The sequence below is a fragment of the Syngnathus typhle genome, linkage group LG3, assembly GCF_033458585.1.
Source record: "Syngnathus typhle isolate RoL2023-S1 ecotype Sweden linkage group LG3, RoL_Styp_1.0, whole genome shotgun sequence".
Lineage (NCBI taxonomy): Eukaryota > Metazoa > Chordata > Actinopteri > Syngnathiformes > Syngnathidae > Syngnathus > Syngnathus typhle.
The window spans coordinates 4,663,114-4,686,144 of record NC_083740.1 but is presented as its reverse complement, the minus strand read 5'-3'; the positions used below and the strand labels follow the sequence as shown (position 1 = coordinate 4,686,144).

At 41.1% G+C, this 23,031-nt stretch overlaps 3 protein-coding genes across 10 annotated transcripts in view; 1 reads left to right on the top strand and 2 right to left on the bottom strand.

The window, feature by feature from the left end:
• Positions 1–42: 42 nt before the first annotated feature.
• Positions 43–3,704, bottom strand: LOC133151735 (zinc finger protein 239-like). The gene is made up of 3 exons (XM_061275014.1): positions 3,576–3,704; positions 3,062–3,116; positions 43–2,940 (listed from the first exon to the last, which is right to left on the bottom strand). The coding sequence occupies exons 2-3, from the start codon at positions 3,105–3,107 to the stop codon at positions 1,826–1,828; spliced, it is 1,161 nt and encodes a 386-aa protein (XP_061130998.1). The 5' UTR covers positions 3,108–3,116; positions 3,576–3,704; the 3' UTR covers positions 43–1,825.
• Positions 3,705–4,162: 458 nt separating this feature from the next.
• LOC133151494 (TBC1 domain family member 24-like) lies at positions 4,163–7,784 on the bottom strand. The gene is made up of 11 exons (XM_061274576.1): positions 7,537–7,784; positions 7,214–7,386; positions 6,886–7,147; positions 6,606–6,719; positions 6,102–6,518; positions 5,793–6,032; positions 5,572–5,727; positions 5,317–5,380; positions 5,143–5,241; positions 4,803–5,067; positions 4,163–4,689 (listed from the first exon to the last, which is right to left on the bottom strand). Exons 1-11 carry the CDS (start codon positions 7,647–7,649, stop codon positions 4,505–4,507), a joined length of 2,088 nt encoding a protein of 695 aa, XP_061130560.1. The 5' UTR covers positions 7,650–7,784; the 3' UTR covers positions 4,163–4,504.
• A 1,069-nt stretch (positions 7,785–8,853) lies between these two features.
• stx8 (syntaxin 8) overlaps positions 8,854–23,031 on the top strand; it is a 39,213-nt gene continuing 25,035 nt past the window's right edge. For 5 of the 8 annotated variants that reach the window (XR_009713919.1, XR_009713918.1, XR_009713917.1 and 2 more), the window contains exons 1-8: positions 8,854–8,971; positions 9,383–9,482; positions 9,565–9,659; positions 9,957–10,067; positions 12,396–12,529; positions 13,275–13,367; positions 20,887–20,988; positions 21,626–21,714. Coding sequence is in view for 2 of the 8 variants with exons in the window: in XM_061274578.1 (XP_061130562.1) it covers positions 8,955–8,971; positions 9,383–9,482; positions 9,565–9,659; positions 9,957–10,067; positions 12,396–12,529; positions 13,275–13,367; positions 20,887–20,988; positions 21,626–21,714 (741 nt within the window). In the remaining 6 variants the exon portion in view is untranslated. The remainder of the gene's footprint in view (positions 8,972–9,382; positions 9,483–9,564; positions 9,660–9,956; positions 10,068–12,395; positions 12,530–13,274; positions 13,368–20,886; positions 20,989–21,625; positions 21,715–23,031) is intronic. The other 3 variants (XR_009713921.1, XR_009713922.1, XM_061274579.1) reach the window with 1 other exon arrangement.

Genomic DNA, 23,031 nt, shown 5'->3' with positions numbered 1-23,031 from the left:
GTAAACAAACACTTTGTTGTGACGTCATAACGATGAGCGTGGTAGCAGGAAGAAAAAAAAGTTTTTATTTTGACACAACTCACGAGAAATCATGGCAGCAAGATATTGGTTCATTTCCACAACAGAGCATGCAAAGTAGTAGAAAAAAATATTTACAATCTGTTACTAATTTATTATATTTTGGCTTAACATTCAGTATATGCAATCAATTATTGGGGCACTTTCACAGTACAATAGAAGATTGTTGATTGATTCAGTCCGACATTTTTAACTGTGTTGCAAAACCTGTCAGTTTGCTGTCTGTGCTTTCTGAAGATGGCGTCAAAGTCCTGGTAGCAGAGTAAAGCTTTGATGCCAACTTGGTATAAAATGAGACGCTTAAACGAGACAGGACAAAGCAGTGTCTAATATAAAAGTAGTGCTGTGGCACCATCTTGTTGCAGACAGTAAAAAAAAAAAGTACTTTGCTGTTTTTAATTTCATGTATGACATTATTATGGTTCTCCTCAGGTTGTGCTTAATGCAGACAGCCCTCCAAGCCTTTTTTTTTTTTATATATATATATTGCTCGGGTGACCTTTTCTTCATCTCATATCTTCGAATAGTCTCAGGTGATAAAATGTTAACAGATGATCATATCTTATTTTTGAATTATTCAATATGCTGCATTGACATAAATGGTGTGTAGCAACAAAGTGGACAATGCGGGAATACGGCTTGATTGATTTAAGCGGAGAAAAATGAAAAACAGTACCAGGAATGAATTTAAGGCTGGGCAATATGACCAAAGGCTCAACCTTAGTGGTAATGCTAGCGTTAAACTGTTCTAACGGAATTGTCATAAGTCTAAAAAGGTCTTACGCATGGTCTTTCAACAAAGCTAAAACGATAAAATGTGAAATTAAAAATATAATGTAAAATTGAAAACATTTTAGGAAAAGTCGAAAGCAAAACCCGGCACTCTGCTGTCCAAGCAAATAAATAACATTGCTGAAATCACAAATATTTAATACACAGTACTACATATATACTTTAGAGATCCTCTTGTAAACGTATTTTCGGTTTTCACTCTTCTGTGTGCCTTTTGTCTTTCTTTAGTCTGGCAAAAAGTTACATATGTCCATGATTTGTGTTAGCGGATTAGCATAGCTTCTCGCTCGTCTGTTGCGAATCGTCTTCTTTTCCTTACATAGATACCTGTCCATCTTATTCAGGAACACATGAATACGTTTTAAAAAAGTTGCCCGTACCAGTGAGATCTGCTTCAAGCTAGTTTCTAAGCCGAATGCGATGAAATGGTCAACCAACGTGAATGTCCAGATCTTGCGGCACTGACGTAACAACTATAAATGTCTGACTTGCTGTGTAAAATCTACACAGCTGCTGATTTGCATGGTAGGGTGTAAAAAAAAAATAAAAAAAAATAAAAAGGCGATTGCCCGTTACTGCTCGGATAAGGCGGATTTCAAAATGATACGTAGGATCACATTTTTGTGATTGAGGGTTATACTGTGGGTAGTGGTACCGTCGTGTTGGAAGGTCTGGTGTGGTCCAATTGCTGATTGTTTTTTTTTACTAAATGATCAGCAAGGGAAAGCGTCCAGTGCTGAGTTTCAAAACACCAGTTTGTAGAGCGAGGCAATCCTACAAAATGTCATCGTTGTAATGTCTTCACGCCGCTGTGTCTCTGTTTACAAAACAAGGCGCGACTCAAGTCGGTTGGCATCTTGACCTAACATGGCAGTCGAACGTTGGCGCCAGGGACCGGCCTCTTCGCGAAAAAGCATGAGTCAGCGGTTTAGCGAGGCGAGTACCGGCCCGGTGTTCAAGTGCACTGTTCCTCGGCGGGCTCCGGGAAAGCTTGAAGTTCTTTGGCCGCATCCATCAACATCTGCTTGTGAGCGTGAGTTCGGCGGTGTCTGCTCAGGCAGTGACTCCAGGAGAAGCTCCGCCCGCACGGAAGGCAAAGGTACGGCTTCTCCCCGGTGTGCACCCGCTGGTGCAGGTTCAGAGATTTATAACGGGTGAAGGTGGCGCCGCACTCGTTGCAGGCGTACTTCTCGGACCGGACGTGGACGTTCTTCTCGTGCTCCTTCATGTTGCCCAGCTGCGAGAAGCCTTTGCCGCACACGGGGCAAAGGTGAGGCTTCTCCCCCGAGTGGATCAGCAAGTGGATGTTTAAATCCTGACGAGAGTAAAACCCCTTGGCGCAAGTCAAGCAGACGTAGGGCCGCTCTCCCGTGTGGCTCCTCATGTGTCTCTTCAAGCTCTCGGAGCGGGCGAAGGTGCTGTCGCACTCGTTGCACTGGAAGGGCTTCTCGCCGGTGTGCGAGCGCTGGTGCCGGCCCAGTTCCGAGGCCTTGAAGAAGGACATGTCGCAGTGGGGGCAGCGGTGAGGTTTCTCCGGATTGTCCTGGTGGATCTTTTCGTGGGCTTTGCAGTGACCCATCTCGGAGAATCCCTTCCCGCAGAAGGAGCAGGTGAAAGGCCTCTCGCCCGTGTGCATTCGCTCGTGGCGGATGCGCCGGTAGAGTTTATCGAAGGTCTTGGTGCAGAAGGAGCACTGGTGGGGCACCTTTGGTTTCCTGGCGTGGATGCGTCGATGGCGCTCTAACCTGGAGGGCTTGTTGAAGACTTTGCCGCAGTCAGGGCACGGGTGCTCCCTTGCCCGGTTGTGGGTATCTTGGTGACGTAAGAGCTTCTCTTCTTCTGTGAAAGTCTTCTCGCAATGCACGCACTGATAGCGAGTCTTTAAGGTCCTGGGCCTGGTGTGTACGGATAGGTGCCTGGTGAGCTTGGAAAGTCGGTCAAATATTTTGTTGCAAACGGTGCAAGCGTGGCTCTTGCGTTGCTTTTTCTTGGCCTTTTTGCCATCCTCCGACTCTGAGTCATTGCCGAGATCGGACTCGACGATGTACTCAATGTCGAAGGCTTTGGTACCTGGTGACCAAGAGCATCAAAGAATCAAAGGAAATGAAATTCACAAAGCTGTTGACCGGGTTTGGTCAACTTTTACAAGGCCACATTCATTTCAAAAACACAAAGAGGCTTCAATACTTACTTTCATCTGAAGAGTGATCTGTCACAGATGAACTGTCGTTCTCCATCGCTGAGATCTTGCAATACACCCAAAAACATCAACAAAAAAAAAAAAACATAAGGGCCCAAAACAAAAAAATTAATAAACCCAAGCGACTACTAGATGTTTAATAGCTCGTCTCTCTTGACAGTATGCAGCAGTTTGATTAATGATCCAGCCATTACAATGACACGTTAGTAATATAACCTCAATGCAAGTTAAAACGTCAAAAAAGCACAACAAATGTTTAGTAATCGATATCGCAATGCACGTTGACATATTTAAATGCCAACGCCTGTAATCTGACGTTAGCTATCGTATGAGTATTAGAAATTAGAATATGTGCGGAGTCTGTATTTTTGTAAGCAAAAGCGCTATGGAACACACGGGCAATGTTGTTAGCATTAGCTGCGTTCAAATAAATAAACGAGCAATCTAACATCACGCTTGCTATACATTGAGAACACCGCAGAAACAAAAACAAAAGACGACTTACCTTTATTTTAATGCCTTAATAATAAAAAATAAAATTAATAGGTTACCACATTTTAAACCGGGCCTTGGTTAAAAGTGGAAGAGGCCGACGCTGCCGTTGCTAAACTTCTTCTTCGTCTTGATTTGTGGCAGACCAAGTACGTTTAGCGCGTTGCTGCCCCCACAAGGCTTAACTAAGTAAGTGAGTCTTTGAAAATAATATAAAAACATAAAGTTTTTTGAACATTAATACATAATTAGGACCCAAACAGTGACTGCTGCAAGGGTCCTATCGCTTTATTATTATTATTATTATTATTATTATTATTATTATTATTATTATTATTATTATTATTATTATTATTATTATTATTATTATTATTATTATTATTGTGTATTTTATTTTTCATAATTGATCAGTTCCTAAAATGGACAAAAATTCACCAAACCTTTCACACTCCTCGAGCCTGAAATTTTTTTTTTTTAACATTTTAAAGTTCTTTGAATTTGCAATAAATGTCATAGGAATGAATGTAAACAAAAATGGTGATGGAAGGTAAAGTATTGCTGGGAGAGTTGCTGCAGTGGAATAATTACAACCAGTAGATATTATGTATGGTATAAACAACTTTAATTATGTCCAACAATGAGGTTAAAGGTCATTTACGTGGGTACACACACACACACACACACACACACACACACACACACACACAGACACACACACACAGCCACATTCCAAACTGCACGTTCGATTGTTTGTCCACATACAGTAGCTGACCAGCTGACCGCCCCAACTTAGCCCGTTGTGTGTGGGTTTCTAAGTACCCTGAGGACATGTGCTGTAATATTGCAAAGATACAATAAAATAATTTTAACCAGCATAGTATATTTTAAAAAACAAAGTAAACCAAACATCACAGTGAATATAAAAGGTTAGACTCTATAAAACTATATTTTCTGCTGAGTGGAAAAACAGTGAGAAAAGCAAATTGAGTTCTGGATTCCCCACACTTCCATGGACTGGATCTTGAAATGTCCTTTGCAGAGTGGTGGACTCTTAAATGTGTCGCAAGACTCTGTGTAGCCCTCCTCCAGGTTTTCTTGAAAGAAGAGCGCATGGCCTCCATTCCCACCTGAAAAAAATGTAAGAATAATGTTAACAGCTTGACCTCAACCCAATAGAGAATGTTTCTTTTGCACATAAGACAAAAATAACAACATTATAAAAAACATCAAGATGAGCTACCAATAATGAGCTGTTCATCACTGCCCGCTATAAACTTGGAAGCCTCTTGTTCTTTGGTTCTCTTAGCCTCCTTGGTAGTAAATGGTTCCGGGGAGGGAGCAGTGAAAGGGATGGTCAAGTAGCTGGGGTCTTGGGGGGTCCCAGCCGGGCACATCAGAGTTGCTTCGGAGGGGGTCTGAAAGCTGAAGTGAGCCTGCTGAGGTGAGACTTTCCTGGTCATGATGTTGACCATGGCTCGCTGGTAACGCTCCATCCTGGGACGAAGCTGAAAGAGCAAAACTATATCTTCACATTGGTGGATATGCCAATACGATTGTGATGCCAGGTCGGGGTGGCTCACCGTGAAAACAAAACATTCGCACGTTCCGAAAAACGTGACTTCATCCGTGTCGTACTTGTGCCTCTCTGTCATGTCTGATGAAATGAAGGCACCGAAGACCTTTAAAATAGAAAGCAATTTTATCCAATGCGCCAAGTCAGCATCTTCTCTGTATTCGTTGGAATCTTATGTTACCTCTTCATCCACTGTCTTGATGAGCAACACCGCAGGTTCGTGGCCTTCAACATAATAATAGAATCTGAAATAACATATAAACAAAAGCATAAGAGCTAGCTAGGCGTCCGTCCATCCATCCATCCATCCATCCATCCATCCATCCATCCATCCATCCATCCATCCATCCATCCATCCATCCATCCATCCATCCATCCATCCATCCATCCATCCATCCATCCATCCAGAAATTGACCATAAATAATGCTGACTTACGAAGCGAGACTTTCTCCATGTTCAGTTGTACTGAAAAGTTTAATGGGACTGAAAAGGGCAACTCGCTCCGGTATCCAGGCCCAGACAACTCTCATCTCTGTTCCTGTCACAACACTGGACCTAAGGTTGTCAAAGTCCACCGTATCCACCGACTGCCTGCATGATTCAAATACCGGCAGTGAAACTACGACATTGAGGAACATCTGTTGATGTTACCTCACCTCTTCTGGTGGATGCTGACTCCTTTTAGCATAAGGGAAACCTTGTTGGCTTTGAAGAGGAGGTTGAGTTCTTTCCTCGTGGCAATCGGAACCAGGAAGGCTCTTTCTAAAAGATTCTCAGCCGTGCAGTGGCGAGCCACATTCTGCACGAAACTTTTCATGTCTGTACGGAAATCCTCCACATCTGCTACTCTGGACGACACGGACACTTTGTAGAGGCTCAGCAAAGCCAACGCTACCCTACAAACGAAATATTTACATTAAGTTGTTGTTTTTTTTGTTCCAAATGCAGTTAAAACCAACGCAAACCTGTAAAGAACTTTGTAGCCCTCCAGGAGGTAGACATCCAACACTCTAATGGCATATGTGAATGGAAGATCAGCAAAGATCCACATGATCCAGTCGGAGTAAAACTCAAAAAGGTTCTGGTGTGAGCTGGCTATCAACTTGCGGATACCTCGGCAGCATCTGTTGGCGATGTCCCCGAAGGTCATGCACGAGGCTCGGTATGTGAGAAAGGTCTGGTCAATGTAACGTTTATTGGGGTCGTTGTAGCAAATCAGCTTGGAAACGCTGCAGAAACATTCGGCTTCGTCCTGGCTGAAGTGCAAAATGAGTGACACCAAAGCTGGGAGGATGGGACAAAAGTTCATTGCTGGGAAGTACTTTCCCAGACATAGAAGGATCTTCTTGACTGAATTCAGTCCCGCCTTATTGAGACAATACCTGGATGAAGATCAGAGAGGATCTTGTTTACATTTGAATTGTTTTCATTTATCGAAACGGTTGTTTCCAAAAATTGAATCATTGTACCTTGGTATTTCTCCTGCTTCCATGTACTCGGGAATTGGGTGGCTGCTAAGGTTTTGTTCTCCAAAGAGCTTCCTGCTTAGTTCATAGTACAAATCTCTTTCTGGATTGACACACCTACAATACAGGTGACAATATTCAGTATGAAACTTTTATTGAAGCCGTTTGTTTTGTTCTTGATCGCGGCCGAATCTCACGAGGACGTTTTGGAGTGTCGACAGTACTTTTCGGTTTTACAGCAGTATCTTTCAGTTTTCCCGTTTTGACTTTAAGGAGCGCTGACCTGGAATGGATGCCGTGGATGATGTGGGAGTAAGCTTTTGCCCTCAATGTATGAGGCATAGCCCAGAAGCCTTCTCTTCCCATGGTTTTCAGTCGCTGGTGGTCACTCGCCAATATCTGCTGGTATCGCTCGAAAGCTTCCGGATCGATCTTCTCCCAGTCCACAAATTGACCGTATTTCATACCAGAGCTGGAGCTGATCTCCCAGTTGTCCGACTCAGATATGGTCATCATGGACAGACAATTAGGATTACCTCTGTTGCCTGAACACAACATTTTATTTGAAGGAGGAAAGGGTGAGAAGTTTGAAACATCCAAGACGCACTTACCGTTAAGATCTATTGGAAGTGAATGCTTGTTTAGTTTGGACTTGGACTTTTCATTTTTGTTCACAGGAGTCTGAGGTGGAGGGTTGGACTTTTGCTTAAGTGGAATGGACACGGTTAGATGACCCAAATCATTGTTGGGTTCATCTTCTGATGTTTCATAGCTGTAAAAAGACCTGGAAAGCACCATCACGCATTAGCTTATTTATCGTGGTTCTGGACTACACCCTCTGGTCTTATTATGAATTGATTCACCAACAGTTGTTGAAGAATCTTTTCAGCGTCATGTCACAAGCATTCCATCGACTCCAGAAGAGAACTCCTACCTTGAACGAGGTCTCTGATAGGTGTCCTTTGTCTGTGTCTGTACTCCATAGGTCTTGCTGTCCTCAGGGTTGTAATAGGAGTGAGACCTCTGTCTGCTTCTGCCTCCCGTCATTGTCCTCAGGTCGAATTGATCCTTCCAAAACTGCAGAATGATGCAGTTCTCGAGATCCAAGAAGTCTTCCAAGGAATTGAACCCGATGAGTGCTTCACGTTTGGGGATGCAGGAACTTATATTAGCTTGTTGGTGAGGGTGTATGCGTTGAGGCGAGGCTTGTTTGTGGTGACTGATCGCTTTGAGAGGGAAGGGTTACGCTCGCTTTCTTTGAATAGAGCAACATCATGTGTCTACTTCTCAAAAGAGGTAGTCAGCAATAAAAACAGCACCCACAGAGTGAAAATTATTATTACTGAATTGCAAATTATATCTAGATGAATAAATAGGATTAATAATATTACTTACATGAATTTATTTAATATTATTAATTAATTGCAACAATTTAAAAAAATATTGTATGATATTGTATTATATTGTAATGTCCATCAGCCAAGCATACTTCTGATTTGGGGCAATTTACACGCAGTACATTTGCAGCCATATTGAAACTGTTTTGAATAGATTTGATTTACCCGTCTTTAACCTGTTTAGAAATATCCTAAATGAGGTCAGTCAGAATGGCTGGCAGGTACTGGCTCCTTCCCTGAACTTGTCCAGGATCAAAATACCAACTTGGAATATTCCAAGAAATCCCCAAAATGTTATTATTCAACACAACACGTATGTTTTGATCCAAACACAAGTAGTGTTTGGTCATGACACATTCTAGTGCTTATCTAACATGTGGGTTACAACATGGATGGTCAAAGCAACAAATTATTAAACAACGCAGGTGAATATTTAAGCGCAAGATGGTTATAAAATGTTCATACGAAAATCACTTAAATTAACTGAAAAGAATAAATAATATAACGTTTTGAATTTGCTCTATAAATTAATTAAAAAGTCCAATACTAAACTCTTTCTCCATTTAAATTGTCATTTAAATGCATAATACACAAAGATATATGACCTTCCCATGACAATTCATGTCAGGGTTGCGTGCAGACTGCAAATAAAATACAAATTTGACAAAAGTTTATTTGAGGTCAAACAACCTTGCGTGGCAGCCTTATCAATCTTATATATAGATTTTTGAAAATTAAAACTGGCTGTTTTTGGTGTAAATATCAACTGTATTAGCTGTTCAATAACGCAATATTATAATATCAAGAAAATATTCTACGCAAAGCGCTCACATAAAGATTGTCCCATATTGAACACTGTAGTGACGTCACACTCAAACAGGAAGCGTTTTTAAGCAGCAGATAATTGCAGCAGTCTGGTTTTTCATCTTTAAACCTATTTTCCCTTTCTCAAACAATGTCTCAGGATACCTGGTAAATAATGACTTTAATAATAATGACTGGATTGTGTTATTATCAGTATTCCTTTTTTTAAACCTCAATTCTAAATGTCGTCGAGATTTTGCTTTCACGTTATAGTGGAGCTTACCTATTTTAACTTCGTGTTAACTCAACTACATGCATATATTTTTTTGTCTTTATGTCTGAAACCTTTTGGTATAACACAAAACCACTTGGTTACATCTATAAATGACTGTTCAAACGTTGTAGGAATGCGATTGAAAGTAACGCGCGAACTCAATGTGTCACATGACCGTCAAGTGGCGTTACAAGACGTTGGTCAAAACATATATTGACCAAGTCAATTCGTTTCGACATTAAAACAAAATGGAGGTCTTCAGTTGTCCAACTCAGACGTTTCTTTCCTGTCACCTTTCTGTCCAGGTTACAAAACTACGATGCCACTTGTCGGCTGGCACAAGAAATTGCTGAAAAAATCCAGGAACGTAACAGAGAGCAAAGAACAGGGGGCAACCCTGCCTCGGTGAGAAAATGTTTCCATCGTTAAATCAATACGGTCAATTTAAAATTTCCACTGTCATCTCTGCTTTTTTTTTTCTTTTTAGGTCAACATGGCACTACGGGCATCACTTCAAAAGCTCAAACAAAATATTTCTCAGCTTAAAGATAGTGTGCTGAGAGCTTCTTCGTCGCGGCGAATGTATCTTTTTCTTTAAATTGAAGTGGTGAATGAGAAAAGGAGGCAGGCTAGGTTGCGGATTTGTAGTGGCATTAGTTAGGCAGTAGGGGGCAGCAGATATCTTTAAAAAAAAAAGCTGGCTTGTTACACAGCTAAAAAGTCAGATATAGTAATTTAATAAAATGTTTTAACAAAGATAGTTTCATTTGATAAACTTCAAATAATTATTTTGATCTGACAGATTACTATTTTTTTCCATTGTATGATTTAGAAAATGTAAGCCCCTAAATTTACATGACCTTAATGTGATGCCATCAGAATGCAATCAGAAGCGGACAGGCGGCAAAATCTCATTGACGACCTGCTGACTAGGGAGAAGCAGCTCAATGCCACTTTTAAAGGCGATATCACGGAACCAGCTCCATCCAGGTATGTAAAATAGTTTTAAGCAATTTATTGATCTTTCAAATAAGGCAAAAAAGGACATTTTTTAACACCGGGTGCTACTCGTGGCTGGCAGTAACTTTTCGGAATTAAAGTGGGAGTCAAGTAAAACAAATCATTAATATTATGTTCTGTACAAACTCACTCGTTTAAAAAATTGAAGTCTGGTGAATATTGCATTTGTGAAGTATGAAATAAATCTACTTAAGATGAGCCCTGAACGAATAAAAATCAGACGCTGCTTTTAAATTGTGCTTCAACAATAGAAATGAATCCCGAAACAGGCCTTGTGTATTCCAAGTGTAGAGGGACATGGTACACGCAATGTTTCTCTTGGTCACTGTCAATCATTGAGTCAAAATAAACGTCAGTCCACGAAGCTTCTGTGGCCCAACGCGTCGGAAGACACCAATGATGAACATTGGTGTTGGGCGTCCAATTAAAAATAATGACTCCTCATTCTTTTGCCCATGTCCTTGACCAGAAGGGTCAAAGGCTCTGAGCTGGGCTTTGATGAGCTTGTCACTGGTCACCAACGTTCTGCAAGTCTGTGCACAATGTGAACTCTGGTTTGACCCGTGTCCCAGCACCCCTTGCTGTGCTATCCTTTGGAAAAAAAATGGTCTCCCTGTCTCCCATTAATTGATTTTTCTGAATGGATTTTCAGGTTTTTGATGGCTTATTCCACACTTGGAATATGCAAATGTGAATCATTCAGTTGAGGCGTCATTTGATTCACTTCCTCCTGACCAGTGTTTGTTTATGTCTGTGTATTTATAGTATGTTGTTGACAGTTCATGCTAATCACTCACTATGGGTTTTCTATAAAGTATCTCTTCATACAGTTGAGGTGAAATACATTCTGGAATGCTGGTCCACTTATTTATAATGGTTTTATAGAAATAAAAGCAAGTGAATGAATCTGATTCAAAAGTTATAAAAGTCAGGCCAAAACATATTGCGAGTAATAAACCCAAAGTTGAACTTCTCCAAAATCTCTCAAGCTTTAATTTTGGCATGGAGGTGCTTAGTCGTGCTTGCCGGCGACTTTTATCTTCTGACAGACCACACACACCCAATTACTTAAAAGACCTTGAGAAAGACAAATCAAATCACTAATAAATTCCCTCTAATCATGCGGTTATGTGCTTTTCAGTTTGCTCAGTGAGATTGAAATTTTAACGTGATGTGTGGTGAGGTCATTTGAATTTGTGGTTCCCGTTGTGTGGTCTCTGAGGTCAGAACGTTAGACGGGGGGGCGGGGTGCTGTGAATGGCCACGCTTGGCTAATCTAAGACACCTTTTCTCCAAAGATCTTGGGGTATTAGGCGATGGGGGAGGTCGCTGAGGTGTTTTTAATCTCTCCCTGAGACAATGCAATCGTCCTTCTCCATTTCAGACTGAGCAAAAGAAGGATGTGGCGCCGACATTTGAAGGCTGGCTTCACCTCGTGGCCTTTCCTCAATTATTCACTCACCTTTCCTTTATGTTTGCTTGCACTGGAAATAATTATAATTAGTTAAGTCTCTGCTGTCCGAGCCGCTCAGTCAAGTGGTGGGTGCTCCGGCTTTGGTGGCGGCAGTCTCTTCCTCCAAGAGGATCTGCCTGACTGGCTTTTGAGCATCCCGCTGACCGGCTAATTGGATCTTCACACACCGAGCACTTGCGAGGGACGGAGTGGCGGGGCCTGCACTCGGTCTCATAGTAATCAAACATGTCAGAGAGCTTAGACCGGCTCTGGGTTGGCGACCACATCAGAAGCAGCTTGAAATAATCATCGCGTTACGAAAGGTGATAAACGTCATGTGTGGCCCGTGACCAGTTTTGAAAGTAAAAATTGTAAAACCGTCCGTTTTCTCATGGTATTTCCTGGCTCATGGATTTGCTGGCATGTGGCAGACTTTGTTGGACTCAAACTCACACGGGGTGACCTGTCGCCCAATAGTTCCAGCGACAGCTTTAACCAATCAGCGGAAGAATAGCTTGAAAACCACCAGCGCACAGCACTTGCGGTTATTATTTGTTTCCCGTCCAAATGAGTAAAAAGATGCTGTCATGTTTTCTGCCGTCTTTCTCCTTTTTCTAACCTTTTATTGAGTGCGTTTGTGCAGATCTATAGACAGGCCTCGACACTCAATACTAATAAAATTCTCCGATACTACACACCGATACTACATGGCCATACTTTCCGTTAAGGAGCCATGTAAGTCATGTGTATATCGAATGCTATTATTTGCTCTTCACAAATGTAGAAATTCAAGCAACTCAACACAAAAACAAGAATTATTGTACGATTATATTTTTATGCTCAAGGTCCACCTTATTGGCCGGAGGCGCAGTATCAAGCGACGGAGTCTCCACCAACCCTTGGCTCATCAATGAATCGGACGAAACCAGGGGGTTGACATTTGGCGAGATTAAACAACAGCAGCAACGAATCCTCGAAGGTAAAAAAAAAAAAACACAAGCAACTAATTCATTTTCGTCCACTGATCAATTTCCAGGCGTCCCGCATCACATTTGGATGTGGTACCCATATGGAAGCACTCTTGTCACTGTAACACAAATCCAGCACAAGGGTATTTCCAGTAAGAGATGGTAAAACACGCCGTTAAGTTGGCGTGGAGAGGCAAATTAATAGATGAAACCATATCACAGGCCAAACAGATTGGATTTAGTGCCGCCGACGCATGAAAGGTGCCCATTACTACCCACATCAAGAAGATCTACTCAAAGACTGTTTTTTTCCTTCCCTCCCCCCAACCAATAAAAGGTTTGGACATGACTCGAAACGGCCAGACATCAGAATTCTCCGTGCGACACTTCATTGCAATGTCTCTGCTTCGTTTCAATTTGGGATCGCAGATTCATTTTTACGACAATGAAACCCAAAGCTCTCGGAGCTTTTCAATCCCGTGAGGGCTTTATGGCTGAGCGGGGTAATGGTTAGCGCCTCAAACCGTGCTCATAAAAAAAAAAAAAATACTGTGATAGACAGCGCGTTAAACTTGTGATCAGCGGGGGCCGAGTCTTTTCTATTCTTCTCCGGCGCGATTGTTTTCCACCCCACCTCGAAACCGCTGCGGTTGTAATCGTTTTAAGCGAGGCTGCTAAATGACTCGCACGTGGCGCCGAGGACCGAGCCGACGGCACTATCATTATTGTTCACCTGGTTCTTCTTTGTGGTTTCAGTGCAGGACGCAGGTCTCGATGCGCTGGCAGAGGTCATTAGCCGGCAGAAGGTCATGGGACAGGAGATTGGCAACGAGCTGGACGAACAGAACGGTAAAGTTCGAATCTTCAAATTCGACACAACAGTCGGTCATTCGCAGGTTATTGATTTTGAATCATCTTTGTCTCAAACTCACGTCTTATTAAAAGCTTTCATCATCTCGGAGACAATCTTTGAATACGTCGCCCGAGGTTGAATAACCGAATGACCAAAGCAGTGAAACTACCAAAGCTTCTTCTCAGCTGGGGGAAGAAAAAAAAAAGGCAGATGTTTGGCGCATTTTGTCCCACATTGACGGGCAGCGAGGAGAGTGAGAAACGGGAGATGATTGTTTTAACCTGCTCTCTCCTTCAGCTGGCGTGTTCCCCCCCCCCCCCCGTCTCATTTTTTCAGCGCCATGTCAGTGTTTCCAATTACACAAACTCGAATGGTGGGAGAGCCCCCTTTGCTCCAATTCTGAAACAAGAATGCGCGAAGGCTAATTATTTTGGCCGCTGAAACAATGGCTTGTCACCGGCTCAGTGTAATGGAGGCCACACTACCCTTGAATATAAACTTAATGGCGTGAAAGTTATTATTTTTTTTCCAAAGACCACAAAAACGTGCGCCACCTGCAAGGATTTTAATCACTTCCATGAGGAAAAGTCCCAACACTAAACATTTGAAAGCCCTGCTCATCTTTTTATTCTATTCTTTTAATATACTTTAGACTAATCGGGCATGTCCAAACTTTTTTTTCCTGGGGGGGTCGCATACAAAAAAAATAGAAGAATGCAAGGGCCACTTGTAAATTATTTGATTCTATGCTAATTTATGCTACAATCAAACAATTAAGCAGTTTGATATTGATTTATTGAAAAATTGCGCTGTCACAGTTTATAGTGTTAAGGGATTCTTATTTTTGGGGTGGCCCCCGGCCCTATATCTCACTAGAATAGATCAGCCCCTGTGCTAAGCAGCAATCTGTAAGGAGCTGAGCATTTTTAAGCGCTCATTTGAGGATCATTAATGTGATATGAAATCGGCACTATCAGAGCAGAAAGTATGGCATGTTATTTTCCACAATGTTATTCAGAGAAAGAATGATAGCTGTATGCTATCATTTGCCGGAAGAAGATCAGAAGATTCTTTTTACGATATGCTGCGGGATTGTAAAAAATTGACAACAGGCCGGAAATGGCCCCCAGAGTATAGTTTGAAAAGCGACGTGACTAAATGCTTATGTTTATTAATAACTTCATCCACTATATAAGAAATTGTCAAAACCTTGGTAATTGATTTTGACACTTTTGTGGCAGCCGTCCTTTAACTTTCAATAAATGTCAAGGCAGACTTTGTCAAACTCCAGTTTAATTTAATCAACGAGGCCAATAAAACGTCACAAAAGAAAATACTTCCAACTCGATCGTGATACTAGCCACGTCCAACTATTTTTTTTTTGGGCCCGCTTTTGTTCCTCCGTGATCACTGTACTGTGAATGCAATGTTTTTCTATAAATAGATTAAGCTCTTTGTAGTCTTCTGCTGGAGTCTAGCCCACGACCCAAGTGCATTGAAGGTTGCAGTCGTTTCCTTTTGGAGAAATATTTCCGGCTCGGGTCAACACGGAAGATGACCTTTTTTGGGAGATGAACTCAAAGACCCCCAGATTAGTGCCAAGGTTCCAAAAATATATCCTTTTCAATTTCCACTTTTTGTTATTTAGTCCATAACGACTTGCAGTTTGATTTCCTACATAACAATAGCATGTTTGGATCTTCATATTTAAACAAAAATATACCCGAACATTTTCATTGCTACTGCTAAATTCAACTCGGTGAGTTCAACAGTTCTATTTCAGTTCATCCGATATATTTAGATGAGACCAATCCCCCCCGAATGATGACATCGGCTATTCTTTCGGCATGAGTTGACTCGCATCAGCACTTTCAAACAAACGTCATGTGCATAAACCGTTCACAGGAATGAATCATGCCGCCTTCCATGTGTAATATCGCTCCAATATGTGACGAAGCACATTAAAGATGACGGAAAGAGCTGAGCGTTGATTTATCGTTTGTCCGAGTCACAAAGCTGGCCCGAGTGAGTCGTGTTTTCCCGACGAAACACGCCGTGCCGTTCATTGAAGGGATGTCAAACTTGCAGCGAACCTCGTCTTGCGTGACCGTCGGATTGGCTGACTGCGTGACTCGATGAATTATTGAAGCCATCGAATATGTGAGCGGATAATGTCAGACACCCGCATCGTAATTTTCTGTGGTCTCCCTACTCATAAATTTGAAATGAATCATCCGAAGCTCTTTTTCTTTTTTGCGCAATACTGTAATGCGGGCTTCTTTTATTTTGTTTGTCGTAAATGAATTAAAAGGGAAATCTGGCTCGTAGTGTTGGCGAACAGAGATTGCTCACCGACTGACTTGAATACGGGACTCTGCATTCTAACCAGATTACAATCAATCATGAGTCCCCTCCCCTCTCTCTCTTCTTTCTTTTTTAATCTGTCCATCCGTAGCAGCATCCATCTCTGTCGGAAGACCGTCAGTGTCAGAACGTTCTAACAATCGGCTAACATGAGCAGTTTGTGGTCCTGGGGAAATTAACATATTTTGGACTCTAAAGGATAACATCTGAAAACATTTCATCAATCACGTTCTGTTTCTTTAGTTTCTTTAGTAGACCCTTCGCTCCCCCCCCCCCCCCCTCCTATTTTGTCATTTGATTAGTGTGGATTTAAGTGCTGGTCTTGACGCTTTTGCAACACAACCTGTTGGAGTTTCAAATGCAGGTCAGGGTGAGATTTTGAGAACAAAGACATTATCGCGGAGGTTGTCTGTAAACATTCTTTCAAGTCACGTATTTGCTTATGTGAATATAGGGTTACATTTAAAGAAAAAAAGAAAAAGAGCTGAATGTTTCCTCATGTGAGAAAGTGGCTCCGTTCCAACAACACTTTTACATCACACACTTGCACCTCCTTTGAAATATGGCGTTTTGTAAAAGTGTGGTTTAAAGTATTCATAAAATACCCATAAATTGTAACCGTAGCGAAGTTTGAATGAAAGGTAACACTTATTTTTGAAATTATTATACAAATATTTTTTACATCTTCACGTCAGCCTGATAATGGATGATACCAATCTAAATCAAACCAGACCCGCTTGGTGCAAACAAGATTTTACAAGCCAGGATTTTTTTTTTCCCTGCCACATAACCGCTCACATTGGATATAGACATATCAAATGCAGCATATGATGAAAAAGAAAGGTGTCTTCCATCCTGTGCAGCTCATCTGCACGACAAAATCACATCCAGATGTCCGTTGTGTGGGTGAGGTCGTTTCCCGTCTACTCCCGCCTCCATCCATCTCATCCAGCCACCATGACTGGCACTCCAAAGATTTTTTTCACAAAACTATCAATTTGGCATTGAAATCATGACATCTGTAAAATTAATAATAATAATTAAATATACTAAAATATGTTATATAATATATAAGTATATAATAAATAAATACAATATAAATATATAATAAATAAAATAATAATAATTACTATTATTATTGTAAGCATCTTAATAATAATAATAATAATTAAAAACAATAATAATAAAAAAGATAATAATAATACATACGTACCTATATATTTAAGGGTGGGAGAGTTTGACTTTCCCATCACTATGCTTAAAGCCAAGAGCACAAACTTGGGTTTTACTCTAAGCACCATGTGTTGGAGTAATCTGTCGGTTTTAGTGGACAATAAGGAGGGTTGAAACTGGCTTTATGGGTTTTACTGGAATGCTAATACTGAGATGACATATGTCGTGCCATTTTGATCAAAAACACATGACTGATTTTCACACCCATAAGATTGTCTTGTCTCGATTGTTTTTAACATTAACAGCTTGGATTTAACTACTGATTTGTTTCCTGAACAGTTTATTCATATTTGAGAGAATCTTGTTTTAGGACTCCACGGAACCTTTCAGAAGAAACTTTTTGGTCTCAATTCCCGTATTTTTCAGATTATAAGGCATGCCTAAAATGCTTACTCAAAAATTGACAGGGAGCGTTTTGAGAAGGTGCAAACAGGCTTGTTCTCTGCTTATTAGTAATCATAGTTTACTCATTTTAGGTCAGCCTGCTCTGGTCAAATCATTCTGTCACTTATTAAAAACTTTCATTTATTGCTTCCCGCCTCCAAACACTAATTCATTTGCCATTCGGATGTTCTAGTCAGGGATTTCTTTTTTCTTTTCAATACTTGGTGACTTCTATCACCACTTTCATGTGATTTTTGTGTCGCACCGAAATCGGGTTAAAAATATCCCTGCGGAAGTACCGTAATTTTAGGACTATAAGTCGCACCGGAGTATAAGTCGCACCAGCCATAAAATGCCCCAAAATGTGAAAAAAACATATATGTATATAAGTCGCTCCTGAGTATAAGTCGCCCCCCACCCCCCCCCCCCCCCCACCCAAACTATGAAAAAAAAAAACGCGACTTATAGTCCGAAAATTACGGTAATATCCAAGCAATGAGAACTTTCCCATTGACTTTTTCCAAATGTTGTCTTGAAAAGACGGTCACGCAATTGTGAAATAAATTCAAGGATCCCCGGGGACCAAAAAAGCCCCGAACGATAACTTACTATACGGGGTGGAAATGTCACGGTTGGAAAAGTTCACAGGTGTAAAAGCTGAGTCGAATATTGCGCTTGACGGTAATCAAATGTAGTACATGCAACAATTGTAGACATAACATACAGCGGGCCATTGTCCTTGTATCCGAGAGGTATTTGTCTGAAGTCGGTACTTAAGCGATCCAAATCAGCAAGCCTTCAAAGTGACACGTTTTCCAGCAGACACTATAGCGAAACTTTAATCACGCCACACACGTGTTACAATGTGTCACGCTTTTAAAAAACACAAAAGCGGGCGGGTGATGCTTTCATTCGCCATCTGATAACCATCGCACGTGTTGTGACCAGACTAGAACCCGTCAAGGTTATCTGTAGGATATTATACTTCACTTGATTTTGATGGATCTGACAGGACATTTTGTGAGTCACCCAGCAAATATAAATTTGTGATCATTTACCAAATGTCTTCATCTTATAAGGAGGAAATAACTTGACTTGCAAGGCTATGCTAGGTCCTACAGAAGTGTAGTGGTCCTATGACATCATATATTAGCAATTTTTTTTTTTAGCCTCGCCCTTCTCCTTTGCTGCCCACAAGCAAACGTAGAATTTTGTTTCCACTCTGGATGGGAAGTTTTTTCAGCCGTGCTGTTGGCTAAACATTTATTCTGGCCCTTTGCGGGTTGAACTCAATTATCCCCGAAAACTCTGAGATTTTCAGCAATTACATGCACCTCATATGCCACCCTGGAATTTTAAGTGCTCCCTACTTGTTTCTTTATTAAACGCATAATCCAGTTCAAATGTTCCCTTTCTTTTTTTTTTCTGGAACTGTATATTTGCTCGGTCAAAATAATAGGCATGACTCAACAAGCGCTGAATGGTGAGTGTTTAGTACCCAGAATATTAGTTGTAGTATTAGTTATTTTTATTCATTGGCTGTGGTTAGTCCAAATTTTATCGAACCCCCTAGTTTGTTGTTTGATTGGCTTTTTTTATATTAAAATGAAATGTTGTAAACTTGCATCACACTTAAAAAAAATATTTTAAAGAGACTCAGTCAAAATAAAAATTTGAGTTTATCTGGTGGTTGCATAAGTGTGCACACCTACATTTTCCATGAACTAATTTCATTCCTAATGACTGTTAGCTACCCATTTTAGCGACATTTTCAAACTGATAACATTCCTGCCTGCTAGATAAGCTGATAAACCAGTCAGGTTTTTTTTTTTTAATGTTTCTTCTCAATACATCACCTTCTTCTGAGTGTCGTTGCTAATGAAGTGTGCTGCTATAGATGAAGTGCAGCTGGCGTTGGCGCTCGTGCCCGTGACACGTTGGTCCACCCCCGCCGCTGCCACCCTCATGCTTCTATTTTTTGGTGGCATCTGGCCACAAGGGAGGAGAAAAAATGCTAATTATCCCCAAAATTGTATTAAAAAAAAAATCAATCACTTTTCCAGCAGTAGGAGGGACTCGTCTTGTTTGCATCTCACATAATTACTGTACCTCGCCTGGGCCTCCATTTTGAAATATAAACTCAACAGTCTTTAGGTGTGTGAACATTTTCAAGATTTCTTTAGGCTGTTCTTTGAAGTGTCTTGTGAGTGAAAGCGAGGCTCAACTTTCACTGAAGTCGTCCATCAATGGACTGTTGGTTGTTGTCTGTCATGTGCATTGGTAGATCTTGGGGTTAACGTAGGTGAAATTCTTCACACACACACAGCCGGTTTTAGTTTGAAACAGTGCACGCAAGTAGTCAGAGAAAGATTATTAGACACTGACATGTTGCTATAGTAGCTCAGAACAAACATTTGAGCCAAAATAACTAATATTCTTTCAACTACCCATTGTGGAGCTCTGAGATTTAGTGTCACGATTTTAGTGAGGGGAAAACGAAGCTTCACGAAGCAGTTGTTGTATTTTTCGACTCCTCTAGATGGCACCCTCAGTTCAACATTAGGTTGAAAGAACACCGACTTGCCATGTCTTACATTTCTTTATTTAAACCAACGGTGCTATCGAAAGGAGTCAAAAAATCCACCAATTCATTCATGATGCAGATTTGAAGCTTCATTTTGCCGCCACTACACGATTGTATTGTTTGCTGGCATGATTGTCTTGCCAACATAGCACGAATAAACAAGACATTCGTCATCACTTAGCTAACTACTCCCCGAGAGGAATCAATTGAAGGATGCATTAAAAGACCCCCCCCCCCCTCCCCTCCCCAAAACTGTTGGCTCAGGGAGCCTGTCAGTGTGGCAGGGGGTTGATGTCCAACAGTGAGACTAATCTCACCACATGTGTCCAAGCGCTTCACAAGGCCAGATGTTGGAACTGCTGATTTGTGTGTGTGTGTGTGTGTGACAACGTGAAACACAGCAACCCATTTCACGCACGTGGTTAGAAAGACATAAAAACTGGCGGTACTAGCTATAAAGGCATATACTACATGGGGCAGAATTTAATTACGGCACGTATGTATGCCATTTTTCCTTCTTAAGTACTGATCAGTTTTGAATTGATTTCATGGTTTTATCTGGTCTGGTCAAGGGTGTCTCAGCGGGCTATATTCTCAGTACACTTGAGCGGGCGCTCAAAGTTGCTGTGGCTTCGGAGGTTTATTCACTGTAATAGCATTTTAAATAAACAAACCTCTGGTGAAACAGGGCCTCCTTTGTGGGCCGTCAGATCCAAACCGGGGCCAATAGCTGACACACATGGCAGTGTAGATTACAATAGGAAATTGACAATTATGTTTTTTTGCAAACTTGACTGCCAACAGCGCTGCGGTGGAGCGATGTACTGGACTGTGGAACGGTTATATACTGTAATAAGAATTGAATTGAAAATGTATTTTTTTATTTCATGTTGTGAATTCGGTCATGCGTCATTTTCGATGTCTTTATCAAACTTTTTTTTGTCATTTAGAAATCATTGATGACATCACGCACCTCGTGGATAAGACAGACGGCCGCATTCGCAATGAGACGCGACGGGTGCAGCTGGTGGACAAAAAGTCGGCCTCCTGCGGTGAGTTGCCCCGATTCACTTTATTTTGTAAAACTGCAAAGTCAATAAGCCATCCGAAAAGTCTATTTTAGAACAATTACAGTGTTAAAGATTTGACAGTACATAGAATGAGAAAAAAAAAATGGCGCTAATATGGGAGTTTCCTTTAAATAGTCAGCAGAGGGCATGTCAAAATTTCCTCGCCCCCTTCACAAAAAAAAAAAATCTTTGAGTTGATTTATTTTCTAAACCACATCAGTAACCTCCCAATATTTATTGGTCTCACTCACTATAGTTTGAATTTTTTGGTCGAGTAAACCCCAAAACAGATGGAGCAATGCACAAGATCCAAAAGTCCAGGCCAGCTTTTTGCGCAGAGTAGCACGTAACGCATTCTAATGAGTCACCTTCTTAATAAGTCCGTTGATCTTTTTACCGCCACCCTATGTCTTCAATTTCTATTGCTTTTGATGACTTAATTAGTTCAATGTGTCGTGTGGACCTCAAATCCACTTCAATTCTTGCCTTTTACAACAATATTGGTCAGGGGAATTAGTGGAGCTGGCTCAAGGCCATTTTCGGAATGCGTGAGCTGACCTCTGTTTGCCCATTGAACTCGGTCAGCATGGCTTGGGCAAATGTCGTTTTATTTTGTCAGAGACTGAACAGAAGCAGAGGAGACACTATGAAGGACTCGCCCCTGAAATGCTCGATGTTGCTCGGCGTGTCCTTCATCGCCACATTTCAGTACGTCATTATAAATGTTGTGTACATTCCCAAATATACTTGAATGTCCTTGTGCATACATGTTTGTATATATAACTGTGCATTCAACACGAGTGGAAACATTCTTGCTTTCTCTCTGCAACAGCATCCCCCCCCCCGCAATTCCTCGCTGTCATCCCCTCGCTCGTCTCCGCGATTGTTTGGCACATGTCTTTGTGTCAGAGTGCAGAGAAAGAGCTGCAACGACGACATGCCGCAAATTGTTTCTAGGGCTTTCCCCCTCGTTCTCAATGGCAGCGTGTTTATAATTCCGCCGATTTAAGTCTTTGTTTATTTTTGTTATCACCTCTCATTCAATGCTGGCGTTTTTTTTTTTTTTTTTGTAGACTTGGCCATGTCAAGCCTTGACAGTTGATGGCATACTTAAAATATCTTTTGGAGGCCCTCATTTTTTTTTTAATGGCTGGAAACATTTCGAAAATGTCACTCACCTTGATTGTGTAAATAGCTTACGTTATCTTATTATTGTTATATTTTCATGCAATGACAACCCAATGATTCATACAGTTGCATACATATTTACCAGCTCGTATTAAAATCAGTAAATCACCATCTCCCAAGTAAAAATGTATTCCAGTGGTACAATTTGACTTACTAAATTAAGATTCTGGGGTTATGAATTACCGTAGTGTTGACTCAATACCAAAATGATAAAACAATTGATGTCAAAAACCTGATCTTGACGTTGCTATAAAGTAGTTTGAAACAAAAACCTTGGAATATTTATAATAATTATCTCACGGTTTGTTGCCTTGTTTAAAATGATTTATCCGGGAATAGTATTTGTATTCTTTTTTTTTTTTTTTTTTTTAGAGAGTGCAAGTATTCTCTTCATTAAATAAATTGGGGGAAAAAAAATGACATCCGTGGTAATACGTTAGTCTCTCGGAGTAACAAATCCTTGGGAGTCCTGACATCACTTCACTCCCAGGCAACATCAGTCGTACTTAAGCACTTCCCTTCGCTACAGAGCTAATCCACATTTGGTGAAGTCGCACTTGTGCTCACTGAATAATCCCGTAGGTACCTTGCATTCAAATTAGGGTTGTGCTATTTGGACTGGAAGCAAATCACTGGATCGGTGAAATGTTTGGAAAATAAGACGAGCAAACTCCTTGCGACTTATTCGACGTTACACTTTCGGAAATGTGAAGCTCCTACTTGTAAAAACTGCAATTTTTCTGTTTGTTTCAAAACATACAGGGAATGTTCCGCCTTGGTAGCATCAGAGCCATAACAGCTGTGGGAAGTTTCCGTGTTAGGGTGTTCGGCAACACA

Bases quoted from the DNA above. Each gene is read 5' to 3' on its own strand.
- LOC133151735 (XM_061275014.1), bottom strand. From the start codon at position 3,107: ATGGAGAACGACAGTTCATCTGTGACAGATCACTCTTCAGATGAAA. The intron at 2,941-3,061 runs GTAAGTATTGAA...CTTGGTCACCAG, and splicing joins AGATCACTCTTCAGATGAAA to GTACCAAAGCCTTCGACATT.
- LOC133151494 (XM_061274576.1), bottom strand. From the start codon at position 7,649: ATGACGGGAGGCAGAAGCAGACAGAGGTCTCACTCCTATTACAACCCT. The intron at 7,387-7,536 runs GTAGGAGTTCTC...GGTGCTTTCCAG, and splicing joins TATCAGAGACCTCGTTCAAG to GTCTTTTTACAGCTATGAAA. The intron at 6,720-6,885 runs GTCAGCGCTCCT...CCTGTATTGTAG, and splicing joins ATCCACGGCATCCATTCCAG to GTGTGTCAATCCAGAAAGAG.